This window comes from Camarhynchus parvulus, unplaced genomic scaffold (genome assembly GCF_901933205.1).
Source record: "Camarhynchus parvulus unplaced genomic scaffold, STF_HiC, whole genome shotgun sequence".
Lineage (NCBI taxonomy): Eukaryota > Metazoa > Chordata > Aves > Passeriformes > Thraupidae > Camarhynchus > Camarhynchus parvulus.
In genome coordinates, this window is record NW_022148402.1 from 51,986 (window position 1) to 67,117 (window position 15,132).

Genomic DNA, 15,132 nt, shown 5'->3' on the forward strand with positions numbered 1-15,132 from the left:
TTTGGAAATATTTTGGGGTATTTTTGGGAATTTTTGGGGATATTTTTGTGGAATTTTTTGGGGTATTTTTGGGAATTTTTGGGCTATTTTTGTGGAATTTTTTGGGATATTTTTGAGCAATATTTTGGAAATATTTTGGGATATTTTTGGGAATTTTTGGGGACTATTTTGGGAGGTTTTTGGGGGTTCCTGAGCGTGTTTTGGGGCTCAGAGCTCGTCGTGGCCCCTGTGCAGGTCCTGCCCGTAGTCCGTGGCTCTGCTCCCCACGAAAAGCTCCCAACGGCCCAAAATCTCCTCCCGGCTCAGGGCCCCGTCCTGGGGGGGAAAATTCCAGAACATTCCAGAACATTCCATACAATTCGGGATCATCCCTAAAAAAATCCCACCCAGAAAGGGCAAAAACGGGTAAAATCCCACAAAAAATGGGGGGAAAGAACCCAAAAAAGGCAAAAAATTGAGCAAAATTCGACCCAAAATTGACACAAATCACCTCAAACGTGACAGAAAATTGAGAAAATCTCCTAAAAGCCACAAAAATGCCCCAAATTCCCCACAAAATGCCAGAAAATCAAGGAAAATGCCCTAAAAACCCCAAATTCTGCCCAAATCCCCCAAAATTCACCTTAAAATGACCCAAAATTGACCCAAAATTGAGTCAAAGCGAACCAAAAATGACAGAAATCCCCTAAAAACCCCCAAATTGACCTAAAATTGCCCCAAATTTCCCCAAAATTGCCCCAAATTTCCCCAAAATTGCCCCAAATTCCAAAATCAACCCAAAAATTGAATAAAAATGATTAAAAAGTCCCCCAAATTTGACCTAAATTTCCCAAATTTGACCAAAATTCCCCAAAATCCAACCAAAATCGCCCTAAAACGGATCCAAATCCCCAAAAAACCCCCAAAAATTCCCTAAAATTTCTCCAAAATTCCAAAATTCTCCTAAAACTGCCCTGAAAATGTCCCAAAATCAACTAAAAAAGTCCCAAAATCGCCCCAAAATCCCAAATTTTGGGGGCTTTTTTGGGAATTTTGAGATTTTTTGGGGGGAACTTTGGGAATTCTCACCTGGCCCAGGTCCTGGAGCTGCAAAAATCCCCCAAAATTCCATTTTTTGACCATTTTTGGCGCCGTTTTCACAATTTTGACCCCAAATTTTTGGGGTTTTTTTGGGGGAATTTTGGGATTTTTTGGGAATATTGGGAATTTGGGGAATTCTCACCTCCACCACCAAAATCCCTTAAAAAAATTCCCTAAAAAACTCCAAAAAATCCCTAAAAATCCCATTTTTTGTCCGTTTTGAGCGCAATTTTTGCCATTTTTACAGGATTTTTTGGGGGGAATTTTGGGATTTTATGGGGAATTTTGGGATTTTTTGGGAATTTTGAGAATTCTCACCTGCATCACCAAAATCCCCAAAAAATCCCCAAAAATCCCTAAAAAATCCCCCCAAAAAACTCCTAAAAATCCCATTTTTGGTCCGTTTTGAGTCGCGGTTTTCGCCATTTTTGCGAATTTTGGGAATTCTCACCTGCACCACTAAAATCCCTAAAAAAACTCCCTAAAAATCCCATTTTTTTTCGAACTCAAAAAAACACCTAAAATCCCATTTTTTTCTCCTAAAACATTTTTGCGCCGGTTTTGGGCCATTTTGACCCCGATTTTTTGGGGAATTTTTGGATTTTTAGGGAACGTTGGGATTTCTTTGGGAATTCTCACCTGGTTCTGGTCGGCGTGGTGGATCAGGTGCTCGGCCTCCACGCCGGCCCAGTCGGGGCTGGGGGGGCTGAGCCACAGTTTGACCTCGGGGGGTCCCAGGCGCCCGTCCCGGTCCTGGTCCCGAACGCGCAGGAATTGCTCCCGTTCCCGCTGGATCTCGGGGGGCTCCGGGGAGCCGGGGGGGCCCTCGAATAAATCAGCTGGGGGAAAAAAGCTCCGAGGTTATTCCTCAAAAATCCAGATCCTGAAAGACCCAAAATTGCCTAAAAAACTCAAAAAAAAAGCCCCCAAAAAGCCCAATCTGAGCCCATTTTCTGCTCCCGTTCCCGCTGGATCTCGGGGAGCCGGGGGGGCCCTCGAATAAATCAGCTGGGGGGGGAGAACACACACAAAAAAATCAGATCATGAAAAGCTCAAAAACGCCTAAAAAACCAAAAAAAACCGAAAAAAAAGCAAAAAAATCGCCCCAAAAAGCGCCAAAAAAATCTCACCAAAAAACCAAGAAAGCCCAAAAAATATCCCCAAAAACTCCCCAAAAAAAGAAAAAAAAAGACACAAAAACCATCCTACAAAAATCCCACAAATAATCCCCCAAGACACCTCAAAAACCATCAAAAAAACCCTAAAAATCCCCCAAAAATCCCACAAAATAAACCAAAAAACAAACCCCAAAAAGGCCCAAAAGGCCCAATCTGAGCCCATTTTCTGCTCCCGTTCCCGTTGGATCTCGGGGGGCTCCGGGGGAGCCCTCGAATAAATCAGCTGGGGGGAGAATGTAGAAGTGAGCCCAGAAAAAATGGAGACCATGAAAACCCAAAAAAACCCCCAAAAATGCTAAAAAAGGAAAAAAAATCGTACAAAAAATCTAAAAAAATGCCTCCAAAAACAGCCCAAAAAATGCCCAAAGATCCACCCAAAAAACCCCTCAAAAATCCTCAAAAAAACCCCAAAGCATCCCTCACAAAAATCCCAAAAACTACCCCAAAAAACCCTCAAAGACACCCCAAAAAACCTCCCAAAAAACCCTCAAAAATCACCGGAGATCCCACCAAAAATCCCCAAAAAACCCTCTAAAACAAAACCCAAAAAACCCCTCAAAAAACCTAAAAATCCCCCAAAAAACACCCCAAAAATCCCCCAAAAATCCCCAAAAAAACCTCTAAAAAACACCCAAAAAACCATCAAAAAAATCTAAAAATCCCACAAAAAACCAAAAGAAAAAAACCCAAAAAAGCCCCAAAAAGGCCCAATCTGAGCCCATTTTCTGCTCCCGTTCCCGCTGGATCTCGGGGAGCCGGGGGGGCCCTCGAATAAATCAGCTGGGGGAAAAAAGCTCCGAGGTTATTCCTCAAAAATCCAGATCCTGAAAGACCCAAAATTGCCTAAAAAACCCCAAAAAAATCCCAAAAAACCCCTAAAATATCCCCGAAAACACCCCAAAAAACCAAAACAAAAAAGATTCAAAAAAACCTCAAAAACCCCAATTAAAAACCCAGAAACCACCCCAAAAACCCCTAAAAGCACCCCAAACACCCCCAAAATACGCCCCCAAACCCCCCAGAATGCCACCAAAAAACCCCAAAAATCCCTCAAAAAAATGTAAAAAACTACCCTAAAAAAAACCCCAAAAATCCCTAAAAAACCCTCAAAAAAGCCTCACAAAACAACTCAAAACACCCCCAAAAAATCCCCCAAAAATGATACAAAAAATCCCCAAAAAAACTCAAAAAATTCCCCCAAAAATGATACAAAAAATCCCCAAAAAACTCAAAAAAATCCCCCCAAAAATGATACAAAAAATCCCCAAAAAACTCAAAAAAATCCCCCAAAAATGATACAAAAAAACCCAAAAAAACTCAAAAAAATCCCCCAAAAATTCCAACCTCCTCCAAAACCACCCCAACAATCCCACTAAAAATGCCCAAAAAACCCAAAAAGCTTCTCAAAAATCACCCAAAGAACCAAAAAATATCCCCAAAAAATTCCCAAATTGCTAAAAAATTCCCAAATTTACCAAAAATTCCCCAAATTTCCCCAAAATTCCCGAGTTTCCCGCTCTCACCGATGTACTCGTCCACCTGGACGAATCCGTCCCCGTCCCGATCCAGGTCCTCGATCGTCTCCTGGGGACACAAAAATTGGGAATTTTACCCCAAAATTCCGCCCCCAAAATCCCCAAAAATGCCTGGAAAATTTCCCAAAAATTGGGGAAAAAAATCCCCAAAATTCCTGGAAAATTTCCCAAAAATTTGGAAAAAAAATCCCCAAAATTCCTGGAAAATTTCCCAAAAATTGGGAAAAAAAATCCCCAAAATTCCTGGAAAATTTGCCCAAAAATTGGGGAAAAAAATCCCCAAAATTCCTGGAAAATTTGCCAAAAATTGGGAAAAAAAAATCCTCAAAATTCCTGGAAAATTTCCCAAAAATTGGGGAAAAAAATCCCCAAAATTCCTGGAAAATTTGGCAAAAATTTGGGAAAAAATCCCCAAAAATTCCTGGAAAATTTGCCCAAAAATTTGGGAAAAAAATCCCCAAAATTCCTGGAAAATTTGCCAAAAATTTGGAAAAAAAGTCTCCTGAAAATTCCTGCAAAATTCCCTAAAAAAGAAAAGAAAAATTTGGAAAAAAATTACAAAAAAAAATTTTTTAAAAATCCCCAAAAATTCAAAATAATTCCCAAAAATTCCTAAAATATTCTGGCAAATTCTTCTCAAAAAAATCCCAAAACTTCCCTGCAAAATTCCCCTAAAAATCTCATTTTTGGTCCATTTTGAACGTGGTTTTTGAGATTTTTCTGGGATTTTTTTGGGGAATTCCAGGATTTTTGGGAATTCTCACCTGCACCACCAAAATACCCAAAAAAATCTCCAAAAAAATTGCAAAAAATCCCCCAAAAAACCTAAAAAAATCCCATTTTTGGTCCATTTTGAGCGCGGTTTTCGGGATTTTTCCGGGATTTTTTTGGGGAATTTTGGGATTTTTGGGAATTTTGGGAATTCTCACCTGCACCAACAAAATCCCTGCAAAAATCCCCAAAAAATCCCCCAAAAAAAAAAAAAATCCCATTTTTGGTCCATTTTGAGCGCGGTTTTGGGGATTTTTCCAGGACTTTTTTGGGATTTTTGGGATTTTTGGGAATTTTGGGAATTCTCACCTGCACCACGAGGTCCTGGAGCCGGGGGAAGTCCTCGGGGTGCAGGAAGGCGTCGAGCTCGGCGGCCTCGAGCCGCCCGTCCCCGTCCTCGTCGGCGGCGCGGAAACGGCGCCGGGAACGTTCCAGAAGCTTCCGGTGCGCCTCGGGGTCGGGAGAGCCCCCAAAATCCTCTGGGGCAGAGGGGGGGAAAAAATCACAAATTTAGCACAAAAATCCCCAAAAAATCCCCCCAAAAAATCCCCAAAAAACTCCTAAAATAGTCTGCAAAAAAATCACAAAATCTCTAAAAATTACCCCGAAAAAATCCTAAAATAATCTCCAAAATCCACAAAAAATCCCAAAAAATTAGCTGAAAAATCATCTGAAAAAAACCCACCAAAAAATTGAAAAAAGTTCCAAAAAATCCCCAAAATATCCCAATAAAACCCACAAAAAAACCAAAAAAAAAATCCCAAAAAATCCACTAAAAATCCACAAAACCCCCCAAAAAATCCCAACAAAAAATTGGAAGAAAATCCCCAAAAAACCCAAATTCTCCCAGACTCACGGGTGTCCCCGAAGCTCTCGGCGCTGAACTCCTGCCATGTCACGACGCCGTCCCCAAAATATCCCAAAAATCCACCAAAAATCCCCAAGAAATCATAAAAAATTCTTTTAAAATAATTTTTAAAAAAGCTAAAAAATTCCCAAAAATTGCCAAAAAAATCCACCAAAAATCCCCCCCAAAAAATCTCCCACAATTACACCAAAAAGTAAAAAAATCCCATAAAAATCCCCAAAAATTATCTCCAAAAATCCACAAAAATTCCTATAAAATTCTTTTAAAAAATCCTAAAAATTAGTCCCAAAAATTCCCCAAAAAAATCTCCAAACCCTTGAACTCACCGGTGTCCCCGAAGCTCTGGGCGCTGAACTCGTGCCATGTCACAACGCCGTCCCCAAAAAATATCCCAAAAATCCACAAAAATCCTCCAAAAATTACCCCAAAAATTACCTCAAAAATTCACAAAAAATCCTATAAAATCCTTTAAAAAATCCTAAAAATTAGTCCCAAAAAATCCGAATAAAAACCCCTTAAACTCACCGGTGTCCCCGAAGCTCTCGGCGCTGAACTCCTGCCATGTCACGACGCTGTCCCCAAAAAATATCCCAAAAATCCACTAAAAATCCACAAAAAATCCTCCAAAAATTACCCCAAAAATTACCTCAAAAATCCACACAAAATCCTATAAAATCCTTAAAAAAAATCGCAAAAATTAGTCCCAAAAATACCCAAAAAAACCCCAAAACCCCTTGAACTCACGGGTGTCCCCGAAGCTCTGGGCGCTGAACTCGTGCCATGTCACGACGCCGTTGCTGTCGCGATCGAGCCGGGCGCTCTCGCTCCCAAACCCCCCCCAAAATTCCCAAAAAAATCCTTTAAAAATCGCCAAAAAATCACCAAAAATATCCCCAAAATTTTGTACAAATCTTTTGAAAAAATCTCAAAAAAGTCCTGAGAAATTTGAAAAATTCCCCCGGAAAAATCTCCAAAAAATTCCCAAAAAAAACCCCACAAAAAACCTGAAAAAAATTTCTAAAATAACCCCAAAATTTCCCAAAAATAAACCCAAGAAAATCCATTAAAAATTCCCAGAAGTCTCCCAAAAATCCAGCCAAAAAGCCTCAAAAATTCCAAAAATTACCCTTAAAAAATCCCCAAAATATCCCAATAAAACCCACAAAAAATGAAAAAAAAATCCCAAAAAAATCCACTAAAAATTGGAAACCGCAAACCCCCCAAAAAATCCCAACAAAAAATTGGAAGAAAATCCCAAAAAATCCAAATAAAAACCCCAAAACCTCCCAGACTCACGGGTGTCCCCGAAGCTCTTGGCGCTGAACTCCTGCCATGTCACGACGCCGTGCCCCAAAAAATATCCCAAAAATCCACCAAAAATCCACAAAAAATCCTAAAAGTTACTCCCAAAAAATCCGAATAAAAACCCCTTGAACTCACCGGTGTCCCCGAAGCTCTGGGCGCTGAACTCGTGCCGTGTCATGATCATGTCCCCAAAAAATATCCCAAAAATCCACCAAAAATCCACAAAAAATCCTAAAAGTTACTCCCAAAAAATCCGAATAAAAACCCCTTGAACTCACGGGTGTCCCCGAAGCTCTGGGCGCTGAACTCGTGCCATGTCACGACGCCGTCGCTGTCGCGATCGAGCCGGGCGCTCTCGCTCCGCAGCGCCGCCTGGCGGGAGCCGCGGTGCCTGCGCAGGATCCAGGCGCGCAGCTCGGCCCGGGACAGGAGCCCCGAGGCGTCCGCGTCCATCAGCCCCACCAGGAGCCTGGGAACGGGAAAAATGGGGGAAAATGGGGATTTGGGAGCGGAAATTCCTGAAATTCTGCCCAAAATGGAGTGGGGATTGTAGGGAATTCCTGAGATTCAAAATTCACCCAAAATTCCATCCCCAGACCCACCCGGAGGCGTCCGCGTCCATCAGCCCCACCAGGAGCCTGGGAACGGGAAAAATGGGGGAAAAATCGGGATTTGGGAGCTGAAATTCCTGAAATTCTGCCCAAAACGGAGTGGGAATTGTAGGGAATTCCTGAGATTCGAAATTCACCCAAAATTCCATCCCCAGACCCACCCGGGTCCGCGTCCATCAGCCCCACCAGGAGCCTGGGAACGGGAAAAATGGGGGGAAAAATCGGGGATTTGGGAGCTGAAATTCCTGAAATTCCGGCCAAAATTTCCTCAGAATTCACCCAAAATTGCCCCAAATTCCCACCCTGGAGCATGGAACAAAATCGGGATTTGGGAGCTGAAATTCCTGAAATTCTGCCCAAAATTTCCTCAAAATTCGCCCAAAATTTCCTCAAAATTCACCCAAAATTTCCTCAAAATTCACCCAAAATTCCATCCCCAGACCCACCCGGAGGCGTCCGCGTCCATCAGCCCCACCAGGAGCCTGGGAACGGGAAAAATCGGGGAAAAACATCGGGATTTGGGAGCTGAAATTCCTGAAATTCTGCCCAAAATTTCCTCAAAATTCACCCAAAATTTCCCCAAATTCCCACCCCGGAGCATGGAAAAAATTGGGATTTGGGAGCCAAAATTCCTGAAAATCTGCCCCAAATTTCCTCAAAATTCTGCCCAAAATTTCCTCAAAATTCACCCAAAATTGCCCCAAATTCCCACCCTGGATCCACCCCGGAGCATGGAAAAAAATCAGGAAAAAAAATCAGGATTTGGGATCCAAAATTCCTGAAATTCCATCCCAAATCCAGGAGGTTTCAAAAACGCCAAAATTGCCCCAAATTCCCACACTGAACCCACCCCGGAGCATGGAAAAATCAGGAAAAAAAATCAGGATTTGGGAGTCAAAATTCCTGAAATTCTGCCCAAAATTTCCTCAGAATTCGCCCAAAATTTCCTCAAAATTCACCCAAAATTTCCTCAAAATTCACCCAAAATTCCATCCCCAGACCCACCCGGAGGCGTCCGCGTCCATCAGCCCCACCAGGAGCCTGGGAACGGGAAAAATGGGGGGAAAAATCGAGATTTGGGAGCTGAAATTCCTGAAATTCCGGCCAAAATTTCCTCAAAATTCACCCAAAATTGCCCCAAATTCCCACCCCGGAGCATGGAAAAAATCGGGATTTGGGAGCCAAAATTCCTGAAAATCTGCCCCAAATTTCCCCAAATTCCCACCCTGCATCCACCCCGGAGCATGGAAAAAAAATCGGGATTTGGGAGCGGAAATTCCTGAAATTCCATCCCAAATCCAGGAGGTTTCAAAAACGTCAAAATTGCCCCAATTTTGTGAATTTTTACCGAATTTTTGGTGAACTTTTCGTGACATTTTGGTGCATTTTTAGCGATTTTTGGGCATTTTTAGTGAATTTTTAGTGAATTTTTAGTGAACTTTTGGTGACATTTTGGTGCATTTCTAGCCATTTTTGGTGCATTTTTAGTGAATTTTTAGTAATTTTTGGTTGAAATTTTTGTGAATTTCTTGGTGTGTTTTTAGTGAATTTTTAGTGAATATTTGGTGAACTTCTGGTGAAATTTTGGTGCGTTTTTAGTGATTTTTGGTGCATTTTTAGTGAATCTTTAGTGAATTTTTAGTGAACTTTTGGTGACATTTGGGTGCGTTTTTAGTGATTTTTTGGTGCATTTTTAGTGAACTTTTAGTGAATTTTTGGTGAACTTCTGGTGACATTTTGGTGCATTTTCAGTAATTTTTGGGTGCATTTTTAGTGAATCTTTAGCGAAATTTTAGTGAACTTTTGGTGACATTTTGGTGCATTTTTAGTGAATTTTTAGTGAATTTCTAGTGAATTTTTGGTGAACTTTTGCTGACATTTTGGTGCATTTTTAGTGATTTTTGGTGCATTTTTAGTGAACTTTTGGTGACATTTTGGTGCATTTTTAGCGATTTTTGGGTGCATTTTTAGTGAATTTTTAGTGAATTTTTAGTGAACTTTCGGTGACATTTTGGTGCATTTTTAGTGATTTTTGGTGCATTTTTAGCGCATTTTGAGTGAATTTTTTTGGGTTCTTACCCCAGTCTCCTGCGGGACTCCTCCGGGGGCAGCTCCCGTTGCTCCCGCGCCTCCTGCGCCCCCCAAAGGGCGGCGTGGTCATAGAAGAGCCCCTGGGGGTCCTCGTGGCCGTGGGGAGCCCCGAAATGGGGTTGGGGGGCGTGGGGGGACCCCCCGAGGGCCAGAGCCAGCAGCGGCCACAGCGAGCACGGCAGCATCTGGGGGAAAAGGAGATTCAGGGCTGAGAATGGAGAGAAATGAGGTGAAAATGGGGAGAAATGGGGTGAAAATGGAGAGAAATCCACCCAGAATGGAGAGAAATGGGGTGAAAATGGAGAGAAATGAGGTGAAAATGGAGAGAAATGGGGTGAAAATGGAGAGAAATGAGGTGAAAATGGAGAGAAATGAGGTGAAAATGGAGAGAAATGAGGTGAAAATGGAGAGAAATCCGCCCAGAATGGAGAGAAATGAGGTGAAAATGAAAATGGAGCAGAATGAAATGAGGTGAAAATGGAGAGAAATCAAGAGGAAATGAGGTGAAAATGGAGAGAAATCCACCCAGAATGGAGAGAAATGGGCTGAAAATGGCCCAAAAATGAGGTGAACCCGAATGGAGAGAAATGAGGTGAAAATGGAGAGAAATGACACCCAGAATGAGAAAAAGGGTGAGAAATGGAGCCCAGAATGCCCCAAATGGTCAAAATGGAGAGAAATGGGGTGAGAAATGGGGAGCCTAAAATGCCCGAAATGAGCCCAGAATGGCCGAAAATGGGGTGAAAATGGGGAGAAATCGGCCCAGAATGGAGAGAAATGGGGTGAAAATGGGGAGAAATCCACCCAAAATTGGAGAGAAATGGGGTGAAAATGGGGAGAAATCGGCCCAGAATGGAGAGAAATGAGCCCTAAATGTCCCAAAATGAGCCCGAAATGAGCCCAGAATGGAGAGAAATGAATCCTGAATGTCCTAAAATGGAGAGAAACGAGCCCAAAATCCGACAAAAAAGGAGAGAAATGAGCCCAGAATGCCCCAAAATGAGTCCAAAATTGGAGAGAAATGAGCCTAAAATGCCCGAGAGAATCAGCTCAGAATGTCCCAAAATTGAGAGAAATGAGCCCAAAGTGTCCCAAATTGGAGAGAAATGAGCCCAAAGTGTCCCGAAATTGAGAGAAATGAACCCAAGATTAAGAAAAATGAGCCCGAAATGACCCCAAATACCCCAAAATTGTCCCCAAGATCCCCCAAAACTCCCTCAAATCCTCCTCAGACCCCCGCAGGACACTTCGGGACCCTCAGGACCCCCCAAAATCCCCCTCGGAACCTCCTAAACCCCACCCAGGACCCCCCAAAACTCCTCTAAAACTCCCCCAAATCCTCCTCAGACCCTCAAAATCACTTCGGGACCCTTCGGGACCCTCAAGACTCCTCAAAACCCCCTCAGGATCCCCCAAAATTCCCTTCAGACACCCCCAAAACTTCCCTAAAATCCTTCAAATCCTCCTCAAACCCCCCACCCCCCCAAACCCCTCAGGACCCCCCCTCCTCCAAAATCCCCCTCGGAACCTCCCAAACCCCACCCAGGACCCCACAAAACTCCTCTAAAACTCCCCGAAATCCTCCTCAGACCCTCCCAAACCTCACAGAACCCTTCGGGACCCTCAGGACCCCCAAAAATCCCCCTCAGGACCCCTAAAACTCCCCCCACCCCCCAAATCCTCCTCAGAGCCCCCCAAACCCCTCAGAACCCCCCTCTCCAAAATCCCCCTGGGAACCTCCCAAACTCCACCCAGGACCCCACAAAACTCCCCTAAAACTCCCCTCAGACCCCCCCAGATCACTTCAGGACCCTTCGGGACCCTCAAGACCCCCCCAAAATCCCCCAAATCCCCCCAAAATTCGCCCCCCCCTCACCTCGTCTCGTCCTGCCCCAACCCCGGGGGGGTTCCCGCGGCCCCTCACAGCTTTGGCCCCGCCTCTTTGGGCTTTTCGACCAATCAGAGGCGGCCGAGCCCACGTGGGGCGGGGCGAGCCGCGTTCCCATTGGCTGCCGCCCGCCACGTCCGCGCGCCGGACCCAAAAAGCCGAAATTTTAACCCAAAGTGAGCGGGGGGGGAGCGGGGCGGGGCACTGGGATATACTGGAATATACTGGGTTATACTGGGATATACCGGTCTGGAGTGGAGTTATACTAGGCCAAACTGGTTTATACTGGTCTAGATTGGTTTATACTGGGACAGACTGGTTTATACTGGCCTGTACTGGGGCATATTGGGCCAAAGTAGGTTATATTGGTTTGGACAGGGATGGGTTGGGTTATACTGGGCCGATCTGATTTATACTGGTCTAGATTGGTATATACTGGAACAAACTGGATTATCCTGGTCTGGAGTGGAGTATATTGGGACGAAGTACTGGTTTATACTGGTCTAGATTGGTACGTACTGGGACAAACTGGCTTATACTGGTCTAGATTGGTATATACTGGGACAAACTCTTTTATACTGGGACAAACTGGTCTATACTGGTCTGGAGTGGAGTATACTGGGCCAAACTGGTCTATACTGGTCTGAACTGGGACATACTGGGCCAAAGTACTGGTTTGGACTGGGATGGGTTGGGTTATACTGGGACAAACTGGGATATACTGGGCTAAACTGGGTTATACAGTCCCAGACTGGGATGGACGGGAATATAGTGCATGAAATCAGTTTATACTGGTTTGGACTGGGATATACTGGAAACGTGAGGGGAGAAAATGGGCGGGAAAACGTGAAGGGAGAAAAAGGGCGGGGAAAACGTGAGGGGAGAAAAAAATGGGCGGGAAAACGTGAGGGGAGAAAATGGGCGGGAAAACGTGAGGGGACAAAATGGGCGGGGAAAACGTGAGGGGAGAAAATGGGCGGGAAAAACGTGAGGGAAAGGAAAGGGGAAAAACGTGAGGGGAGAAAATGGGCGGGAAAACGTGAGGGGACAAAAATGGGCGGGGAAACGTGAGGGGAGAAAATGGGCGGGAAAACGTGAGGGGAAAAAATGGGCGGGGAAACGTGAGGGGAGAAATGGGCGGGGAAAACGTGAGGGGAGAAATGGGCGGGGAAAACGTGAGGGGAGAAAAGGGGCAGGGAAAACGTGAGGGGAGAAAAGGGGCGGGGAAAATGTGAGGGGAGAAATGGGCGGGAAAACGTGAGGGGAGAAAATGGACGGGGAAAACGTGAGGGGAGAAAAAGAGCAGAAAATGTGAGGGGAGAATGGGGGGGGTCAGTGAAAATAGGGGGGATCAATGCCAATTGAGGGGGGCAGTGACGCTGGGGGGGATCGATGAGACTTTTTCAGGGGGGTCGATGACATTGAGGGGGATCAATGACAGCTCGGGGGGATCAATGACAGCTCGGGGGGGGCGGTCAGTGACGATTTTTGCGGGATCAATATGGGCTCGGGAGGGGTCAGTGACGCCGGGGGGGGGTCGATATCAGCTCGGGGGGCGGCCATGGGGTTTTGGGGGGCCGTGGCGCTGGCGGCCGTGCTGGTTTTGGGGCGGGGGGGCCCCTTCCAGCTGCAGGAGACGCTGCGGGGGCTGCGGGGAGAGAACGCGCGGCTGGAGGGGACCCTGCGCAACCTGAGCCGGGCCCTGGGGGCTCTGCGGGCCCGCCTGAGGGACCCGCCCGGTGAGTGGAACCACAAAAAGCCCAAAATTCCCATCCTGATATCCCTCTGAACCCCTCAAGCCTGGTTGTGGGACACCCACTGTGAGCGGGACCCGAAAAATCTGCCCTGATATCCCTCTGAACCCCTCAACCCCGTCTGAGGGACCCCAGTGGTGAGTGGGACCCCAAAACCCACCCTGGCACCCCCAAACCAACCCCAAAACCCCCAAAACAACCCGAAACCCCTCCCGAACCCCCAAACCAACCCCTAAATCCCCAGAACAACCCTGAAAACCCCCCAAACCCACCCTGAACCCCCGAACCTACCCCAAACACCCCAAAACCCACCCTGAACCCCAAAACCAACCCCCAAAACAACCCCTAAACCCCCCCAAAGCACCCCCAACCAGCCCCTGAACCCCCAAACCAACGCCTAAATCCCCAGAACAACCCCAAACCCCCCCAAAACCCTCCTGAACGCCAAAAACAACCCCAAATCCCCCCAAAACACACCCTGACACCCCCAAACCAGCCCCAACCCCCCTAAACCCCCAAAGCAGCCCCAAATCCCCCCAAAAATCACCGTGACACCCCCAAACCAACCCCAAAATCCCCAAAACAACCCCCAAACCCAACCTGAGCCCCAAAACCAACCCCAAATCCCCCCACCCCCATCCCCCAAACCCCCCGAAACCCCCCAGATCCCCCCCCCCAAATCCCCCCGACCCCCCAAATCCCCCAACCCCAAATCCCCAAACCCCCAAATCCCCTGACCCCCCCAAATCCCCCCCCAAGCCCCCTCGACCCCCCCAAATCCCCCCGACCCCCCCAATCCCCCGAGCCCCCCCCAAACCCCCCCCAAATCTCCCCCAAATCCTCCCCAAACCCTCTGACCCCCCCAAATTCCCCAAACCCCCAAATCCTCCCTGACCCCCCCAGCAGCCCCCAAATCCCCCCTGAACCCCCCAACCACCCCAAATCTCCCCCCGACCCCCAAAACCCCCCCCGACCCCCCAAACCCCCCCAAACCAGCCCCTAATCCCCCAAAACTGCCCCCAAATCCCTCCTGAACCCCCAAACCAAGCACAAATCCCCAAATCCCCCTGAGCCCCCAAACTCTCCCCCGACCCCCCAAAACCCCCCAAAACCACCCTGCCCCCCCCAAAACGCCCCCCAAACCCCCTCCTGAACCCCCAAACCAACCCCCCGACCCCCCCCAAATCCCCCCAAATCCTCCCCTGACCCCCAAATCCCCCCAAAACCCCCTGACCCCCAAATCCCCCTGACCCCCAAATCTCCCCCCCAAATCCTCCCCTGACCCCCCAAAATCCCCCCTGAGCCCCCCAAATCCCCCCAACCCCCAAACCCCCCAAATCCCCCTGACCCCCAAATCCCCCAAATCCCCCCGCCCCAGCCCCCAAAATCCCCCCTGAGCCCCCCAAATCCCCCCAAACCCCTGACCCCCCAAAACCCCCCCCCAAAATCTCCCCAAATCCCCCTGAGCCCCCCAAATCCCCCCAAATCCTCCCCTGACCCCCCAAAATCCCCCCAAAACCCCTGACCCCCCAAATCCCCCCCCTGAGCCCCCCAAATCCCCCCCTGAGCCCCCCCAAATCCCCCCCAAGCCCCCCCTGACCCCCCAAAATTCCCCCCAAAATCTCCCCAAAATCCCCTCTGACCCCCCAAACCCCCAGAACCCCCCCAAATCCCCCCCCCTGACCCCCCAAACCCCCCCGTGCCCCCCCAGACGTGGCCTGGACCCAGGAGCCCCCCCCGGCCGAGCAGCCCCCCCCGTGTGCCCGGGGCTCCCCCTCGGGCGCCCCCCAAATTCCCCCCGGGACCCCCAAACTGGGGGGGCTCCTGCTGGGGCTGGGGGCGCTGCTGCTGCTGCTGCTCTGAGACCCCCCAAAAAAAGGTACCGGGGCATTTGGGGGTTTTGAGTGGAATTTTGGGGTTTTTTTGGGGGGATTCTGTGGGGGTTTGGGGGGATTTTGGGTGGATTTGAGGGGGTTTTGGGGGTTTTTTTTTTTGGGATTTTGGGGTTTTTTGAGTGGATTTTTTGGGGGTTTTATTTGGGATTTTGTGGG

The 15,132-nt window shown here is 47.3% G+C and overlaps 1 protein-coding gene across 1 annotated transcript; it reads right to left on the reverse strand.

Moving 5' to 3' along the window:
- Positions 1-83: 83 nt before the first annotated feature.
- On the reverse strand, positions 84-11,386 carry LOC115916725 (reticulocalbin-3-like). The gene is made up of 7 exons (XM_030970463.1): positions 11,316-11,386; positions 9,428-9,624; positions 7,016-7,206; positions 4,874-5,043; positions 3,782-3,842; positions 1,720-1,919; positions 84-315 (listed from the first exon to the last, which is right to left on the reverse strand). The coding sequence occupies exons 2-7, from the start codon at positions 9,622-9,624 to the stop codon at positions 208-210; spliced, it is 927 nt and encodes a 308-aa protein (XP_030826323.1). The 5' UTR covers positions 11,316-11,386; the 3' UTR covers positions 84-207.
- Positions 11,387-15,132: the final 3,746 nt, after the last annotated feature.